This window comes from Prunus mume, linkage group LG6 (assembly GCF_029339155.1).
Source record: "Prunus mume cultivar Tortuosa linkage group LG6, ASM2933915v1, whole genome shotgun sequence".
Taxonomy (NCBI): Eukaryota; Viridiplantae; Streptophyta; class Magnoliopsida; order Rosales; family Rosaceae; genus Prunus; species Prunus mume.
Window position 1 is genome coordinate 20,601,558 of NC_142703.1, and position 8,540 is coordinate 20,610,097.

General features: G+C 34.1%; 1 protein-coding gene across 1 annotated transcript; it reads right to left on the bottom strand.

Moving 5' to 3' along the window:
- Positions 1-204: 204 nt before the first annotated feature.
- On the bottom strand, positions 205-6,007 carry LOC103335885 (MADS-box protein SVP-like). Its single transcript, NM_001326510.1, is given in 9 exon segments — positions 205-229; positions 554-678; positions 821-859; positions 1,450-1,491; positions 1,586-1,685; positions 1,775-1,814; positions 1,816-1,855; positions 4,679-4,757; positions 5,826-6,007. Coding segments are annotated over 9 exon segments (672 nt in total).
- Positions 6,008-8,540: the final 2,533 nt, after the last annotated feature.

An 8,540-nucleotide genomic window follows, 5' to 3' on the forward strand; every position in this document is an offset into this window, starting at 1 on the left:
AGCCCTGGAAACTAAAAATAATATTCAAATACTCATCTTTAGGCTAAATATCAAATTGTAAAAACAAATATGACTTATATATCAGAGCTTATTATATATTCAAGGCTGTAAGCTTTGGTCTTGAATAAATATATATGTACTGCGACTTGTCTTCTTCAACAAGAGATAATTCAACTGATCTTCTCCTCATGAGCTTTCCATCTTTCATATCCCGCTAGGAAAAGCTAACCTGCATGGCGTAAGAGAAGCTTTTATAGGCAAATAGAAGCATATATCTTTTCATCTAGAATCTGTTTGGCACTAGTTTTAAATCAGAAGGGCTAAAAGCACTTTCCGATAATCAAAACCGCTTCGGAGCTTCAAAGCACAAGCGGTGAGATTGACAAAGTAAACAAATATTCTTCGATGAGTTGAACTATCGTAGCCATTAGATTAATGCAGTTAGAACTGTTTAGTACATTATTACATAAATAAGTATTAGAACCCAAATCTTGTCTTGGATTCTAAATTAACTTCATTAATCTTCTACGAAAAGCGAGTGGAATAAGCTAACCCCAACTTGAGAAAAGTGTCAGAGCTGTCGTGGTCTTGCGAAGGGTTTGAATGGATGAAATTGCCTATTGGCTCGGAGGATTGGCCTTGTTCAAGTTCAAGTGTTTGGACCTGTCGGTTTGCCATCTGTGCCAAGAAGACATTCATCATCACTAATTGGAAAAGAAAAAACACAAGAAGTAAACTTAAAGAAATTGAATCAAAGCCGTTCATATCATCATCTAAGATCCCTAGAAGCTCTCCAGGAGGGTCAGAAAGTTACCATTACCTGCTTCAATCGCTTGTTTTCTTGCATAAGTTGGGATCCCTGCGAATACAAGAGTACGGTGGAGGAGGAAAAAGAAATTATTAGGAAAGTTTACTCTTAATGCCAACAAATGTTGCACCATTTTCCAATTTGTCTGAGTTATTTTGTAAGAATTATTTTTTAATAGAGATGTATAAGATAGACGGTTTGAATTATCGAATTACAATGTAGAGTACATCCAACAAAACGTCTATTTGAGGAATCCCGCAAATATAAAGACAGCCCTATTTGTCAATTTATTTTGTTAAAGTTTTAATTACGCCTCTATTATTGAAACAATTTTAATAAATACATTATCAAAATTCCACTAGTAGTTTTCAATTACACCTCTAAATCTCTCCCAAATCAGTATATCCAAATGAAATCCTAGTTATTTTCTCACCTTTTATCACTTGTGTAATTGCTATATGCCATGTATTTATAGATCTCAGCAACTTGTCTCAGTATCATTGAAATAGTTTGTACTTTTTTATTATTGTCATCTCATCATTTACAGCAAATGTATTGGCAAATCAGTGTTAATCATTCAAACTTTGGCGCAAAATTCCTTGAAAGAAGAAAAAAAAAAAAAAAAAGGTTTCATATCTGACCTTCCACTTAAGAGAGGTGATCTCCTTCAGAACAATTTCACACTGAAACACAAAATGTTTATATGCAAGGGTACGTTGAAGAATTTCTAAAAGCCACAAAAATTAATAAATCAACCAAACTGAGAGAAAAACAAACCTTTGCATCTCTAACACGCCTCAATCCTGATCCGAGCAGTTTCTCTAGTTCCTGCAACTCTTTCATGTTTAGTTCTTGGAGTTCTTCTCCCATTAGCTTCCTGTTGTAGGAGGCACCCCTTATTGTTGCCAGAGTGATGTACATTTAAATCCCAACTTATAAACAGTAATAATGGATGCCGTTATATACCTCAGCTCATGTGTTTTCTCCGCAATTTCCTTGCTCAATGCCGGCGGAAGTACTGCTCTCAAGCTGAGACATACAAAAGGACTGCAGTTCAATGAATTTTTTTTCTTTCAGAAAAATAATTTCATATGCAAGATGTAGAAGCAGTTAGGAAAGTAAAAATACCATGTTTCCCTCTTGTTAATGGATCACCAAACTCAAAGATTTTTGGTGGATTTGGAAAATACGCACAGCGGAAGTATAAAATGTGTTTAATGTGTAGAAGCATAACAACAAATTAAAGAAACAGTAGTAAAACCCTACATATATAGAGCTCCTATCCTCAAGAAAACTCATTTCTACTTAAAATTTCGATACAAATCTATAATTTTTCAATTCATACACTTCTTCACTCTATTCACTTCTCACTCTCACAAAAAACAAAAGCAAGCCTTCTTTAAAGGTCTTCTTTTAACTAAACCACTTAAACCCACTAACTTAGGGCTCGTTTGGGACTGCTTCTCTAATAAGTACTTTTGCTCATAAAGATGTTGAAATTTTCAAAAGAAATCCCATTGAAGAAGCACTTGGGAGCGCTCACTGAAGAAGCACATAACAGGTGCTTCTCCAAGATGCACTTCTAAACTCTTATGCCAAACACTGTCAGAAGTGATTTTAGTTGTCAAAAAGCGCTTTTAACCATTTCAAAAGTACTCCCAAACAGAACTTTAGTTTAATACTAACTCATAAAAGAAACTCTTCATTGATCCCGCTAACTCATGCACTTATTAAATAAACTAGATTAATAATAGTTAAACTCTCCAAATGATAACTCTTCATATACTACGCATTAATCTTTGAAATTACTGCCAACAAAGATGAATTTTCATTCGTTGTTATCATCAGTAATTATTTCCACCTGGTTAGGCTAGAAGTACTATATTTTATTGAAGTTATATAGAAATTTTTATGTGATTAATCATTCTTTCTTTTATTTTTTGTTAGGGGAGAGAACGATTCGAACTTCGGACATGTTCAAGGTTCTGTTTTGAGTCCGGTCACCTAATCTTGGTGAGCAAATGCTCCACGAATTACATGTTTTACTTTCCCCTACTTGTGATTTGATTCCTCATTTGCTTCCCATTCCTACCCATATAATGCTAATTAAAGTTACTTGATAAATAAGACTTTTAGGTAGCCATATCGTTGATCTTGTGACCCGCCGATGAGATAAAGGTGAGAGTTGATCGGCGGAAGCATCGATTTCATACTTTAATTAGTGAGTGAGGAAAACACTTGATTGTTTGTAATTGTTTCACTTTCTTCTTCTATAGTGATAATCTCGTAGCAATCCAACCACGTAGTTGATATTGAGTAAACCTTGTAAACTCTTTTGTAGTTTACTTTTGTATTTTTAAATCTCATTTATATTGTTTTGCACTTGTTATATATGGGAGATCAATGATCCAGTTTCCTAACAACTGATATCAAAATTTCAGGCTTGAGTGGGAAAGATGAACTTAAAGGCTCTTAAGAGGAAAGTAAACAAGTTCGAGGGCAGATAATTTGTGCTATGGAGATAGCTGCTTGATGATTACCTAAAGCATAGGAAATTTCATCTCCTTTTTCTAGGAAGAAGCATGAGAGTATGACAATATAAGACTGGGAAGAGGTTGACGCTAAGGCTTTTGGGACTATTCTGTTAACTCTCACAAATGAGGTGAGGCTTCACGTTTTGTGCGTGAAGACAATTCTGCTGAATTGATGGAAGCTTTCTCTGAGATGTATTAGGGTTTAGGGTTTAGGGTATTCACTGAGGATCTTCATATTATTCTAAGCGAAGAAATAAGACTTAAAGAAAAAAAAAAAGAATAACCTAAAGCTGCACTCAATACATGATCAAGAGCTAGATCAATTGGTTAGATCAAAATCCAGAGGTCCATGTAGGGGAAGAAGTAAATCAATATCTGGTAAGTGGTTCTATGGTTGTTGTCACTGTGATCGGTCATATGAAGCACTATAGGGCGTTCAAGAGTGAATCACAAGGAGCCAACTCCTTTGGATTCATTGAGGACACTAAAATTTTGAGTGTTGATAGCCCATTGGAGTCGTGCATTTTTTTTTATTGGGGAGCTTCATTTCATTCTTCACCACATCATGAAATCATGGAAAAACATATGAAATGAAACTTTGGGAAGGTATATCTTGCTGATGATGAACCCTTGGACATTGTGGGAAGGGGTAATGTGCATATCAAGCTACCTACCAGTTCTATATGGACATTGCATGATGTTAGACATTTTAGGTTTGAAGAAGACATTTTATTTATGGGTCAGTTGGATAGTAAAGGATGTGCAATGACTTTCTCCAATAATTGTTGAAAAGCTTCGAAACGAGCTTTGGTTCTGGCTCATGGGAAGAAGTTAGGGACTCTTACATGACCTTGAACACCAAAAGTAATGTAGCAGTTGCTGAAAGCGGTGAGAAAGCTGATTTGTGGCAGTGAAGTGGGTTTTGAGGTATCTGCTAGGTACTACTGACATGTCACTATCTTTTAGAGCTGGTGGTGTCAAGTTCAAAGGAGGATGTTTATTCTATGGATGGTACTACTACTTGGTTTTCAAGGTTATAAGGTGTCTTGTCAGAATCTTTGATTTACTACAAAATGACCACATTTTCTCTTTTATTGTAATGATTTCAAAAGAAAAAAAAATTGAGTGAATGTGCATGAGAGTCGAAGGCCCTAGAAATCCTGCCATTTTCCGAAATGAAGGAATGATTTTAAATCGACAAATGTTTAAGTTTCGTTTTTTCTTTTTTATTTATTTAAAATATTAAATTATATAGAAAACATATCATTTGGTCATCTAAGACAAAGAAAGACATTGCTAAAAAGAAGTAGTAATCGACAACATCATACATATATACCTGCAGCTCAAGAGATGGATGATTCAACTTGTCAAAATCGGAAGAAAGCAGGTGATGCCTTTCAATTACTTGTTGCACGCTTTACACATAAAGAAAATCAAATTCAATTAGTTTGCATTTCAATGAAAACTTGCTTATTTTATGTTCGTATTGTGTAATAAATTCTGTAATTTTATACTATGATTGCATGCATATAGTAGTTTGATCGATGGCACATTATTCAAGCTGTCACAATCTTAGCAAGTAATATAATTTCAAGAACTATTGTGATTATATATATAGGATTGGTCTAGCTAGGTTTATATAATCATTATAAGAACATAACTTAGGCTCCTTTGAGAGTTATTCTAGATAGACCAAAAAGCACTTATATGGAGAATCACTTTAAAATGATTATATGGAGAAGCACCCGAGAATCACTTAAAATCAGTAAAAATGATTATATGGAGAAGCACATGAGAAGTGTTTCTCCCTAGAAGTGATTACGGTCTATCCAGAATCATTCCCAAACATGATCTTAAGAGTTAAGACCAATGACAATGAAAATACTAATAAGTATATGAATTTTCTTCATTATATGAATAAATATGAGCATAGAATGTGTGGTCTATGAATCTTCTTCATTAAATGAATAAATCTGAGCATAGAATTTGTGGTCTACGAATCTTCTTCATTAAATGAATAAATCTGAGCATAGAATGTGTGGTCCTATTAGAGATACAAGATTACAACACTAGTTGGAGAGCAGTGAATACAAAGATCATCTATATGATCTTACATTAATAATATTAGAAAGAATAAAAGTTTTAATTAAGCATTTAGTACTCCTTGTCTTCATTAATTAAACTGCTTCTATAGTAATTACTCCTCTAATTAAACCTTTTTCTATTCATGGTGATGATTGGTTGAAAGATTAATGAAGATATATAATTTTTAATCATTGTCAGTAGAAACAAAAATAACCAGCTTATAGTACCTCGTACGTATTTAATTTTTATTTTATCATTCTCCCCATCAGCATCTCTTCCATATATATATATATATGAACTTAGGATGTGCTGTCTACAGATTAAAAAGAGAAAAATAATTATGTTAATTCTTTTGGTACTTTGAGTATATTTATACTAATTATGGTAAAGAAAAATACCTGGAGCTGGTGAATTCAAAGAGCTTCCCAGTAGCGGAGAAGACTACAAGAGCAATCTCAGCATCACAGAGAGTAGAGAGCTCCTGGGCTTTCTTGAAAAGCCCTCTCCTCCTTTTCGAAAACGTCACCTGCCTCGCCGTTGTGTTGTCGATCTTCTTGATCTGGATTTTCCTCCTCGTCATTTAATTACAAGGAAAATGCAGAAACCCCTTCACATAAAATCACTTCGTCATTATCAAACGATCATACACAAACTATATATATATATATATACATAGAGAGCGAGAGAGAGAGAGAGAGAGAGAGAGAGACTGCATAATAAAATTAATGAAGTTTCAGATCCAACTACTCTGAGTAAATGTGGAATGAAAAAAGGGAAATTAAAGATACCCCATCATATAAATCAAACCATTTGAACAAAACTAGAAAGAGGAAGTGAGTTTCTGGACATATGGGAAAAATAAGAGAGAGATAGAAGAAACAAAAGAACCATAAATAAAAAAAATCAAAGAGAACTTGCCTCTAAACCCAGAAATACAAAGAAAAAACAAACAAATATACAAATAATATAAAAAAATTATTTAGAGCAAATCAAATCAATCGAAGTGGAGACAGCGTGGTACTTCTGTAAATGGAAATATTAGAGAGTGGGAAGAAATGGTATCTGGAGAGAGAAGAAAAAAGATCATAGGTTTTGGGTAAGAGCAAAAGGAGAACATAAAAAAGAATCAATTGGTGTTAGAGCCAGCTGCACCTTTCAAAACTAACCCTAGCTAGATTCAAAGAAGAAAATCTTAGAAAACCCAAGAGGGAAACAGAAGGAGAGAAACAACCCTAGCAATCCAATTAACTCATTGTGTCTGCAAATTCCAGTGAGATTCTCACAAAACGTTTATATATTTTTGCTTCTGATTTCATTTCAAATATTCTTTACCTCTTTTCTTTACATACGTCGTATTTAGTGTCGTTGACACTTCCCACAAGAGCCAGGTAGAAAGAAAGTCACCAATGATCTAGAGAGAGAGAGAGAGAGAGAGAGAGAGAGAGAGTGACCTAGTTCAAGAAAAGTTAAGATTCCTTTTAAAGCCAAACAAAAGGTTCTCTCATCTCTGCAATTTCTGTATATCTCCCTCAGATGATATTTATTTACTTTTTCTTATTTAAAAGAGGTAAAGGGAATTTAATGGAAAATGGACAGTAGTGGACTCTCTGTGTGGTTGGTCTTTCGCCTAACTAATACAGTGAAATTATTATTTTATTTTTATAGTTGATGTGGGTGAGGTTTGCTTTCCCGTACAGAGAGTCATGTCGTATGACAGAGCAAGAATGATGGCATGGTTGTACCCTCGTACCATGCCATGCTTCCTACCGTTCAAATTCTCGGGATGTGAAGGATTCACTGTTCACATCTTCACCTTCAAAATTAGTGTTTTTAATTGGGATATTAGCTAATGCTTAAATAATGGGCATTATCTCAGTCACTCAATCACTCAATAGAGGTGATGCAACGGAGAAGTATAACAATATCTCAAGTCAATAACACAATCATATGAAAAAATTAATTAAAATGAAGAACAATGTGTTATTGACTTGAAATATCACTACAGTAATATTCAATATATATATATATATATATATATATATATATATATACGTAAGTTTTTATTTGGTAGGGTGGAAAAGGGAACATACGTCACATCAATGGAGGTGATTAGGATGGTTTTCTTTTCTTACACATATTCTTTTCTTATTTTTGTCAAACTTCTTACAATATGTTTTGGGTCATTATGTAATTTTTATTACGAGTTTACTACATCAAAACCTTCCTAAATTTTACAGGTCATTTCAAACTGGTACGCGAACTTATAAGACTCTACAAACTCATACACAAATTCATGAAAAAGCTACACACATAATCAATGAAATAAGTTCTTAATTAAACATGTGATTCAAACTATGTCACATTGTCCGACAAGAGGCCCTAGTTTGGATTAACTTGTAAATTTCACCCCTATTGTTGAGACATAATTTGATCCGAGCCAATTGACCATTAACATGATGCCACATAGACAACACTTCAGCAAAGACCTCGCCACCTAGTCCCATCATACCTGACCAAGTTGATGATCGACTCGATGTTTTAACTCACCAGCCGCACCCTTTATGATCAAGTCAGCATAAACAACCGACCAAAACACTTTGAAAAACCAACATGAACCTTCTTTAGTAAGGCCCAACATCCCCTAGGGCTAGTAAGCGATTGTTGTCACTTTTCAAAAAAGTTGCTTCTACTATGCTTTGAAAATAATGAGCTGTAAAGTAAAGCAATTTCATGTTTGGTAAACAATATTTTTAAAATGTTGTTAGTATAAAAAGCAATGTTGAAACCATTTGGTAAATTTTAATATAAAACTGTTGTAACTAAAGATAATAACTAAAATGGACATGATGTTGTTGGTAAATTTTAATATAAAACTATTGTAACTGTTGATAATGATTAAAATGGACATGATATTGAAAGTGTTATGTGCTAACTATGTGGTAGTGGTGGTGTGGTGGTGGTGGTCGTAATGATGGTAGTGGAGGCAGTGATAGTGGTGGTGGTAGTAGTGGTAATATAGGTGGAGGTGGATTTGGTGGTTGTGTTGGTGGCGGTGGTTGTGGGTGTTGGAAATATACCATAAAGCCAAACATGTGATGTAACTTTAAGGATAT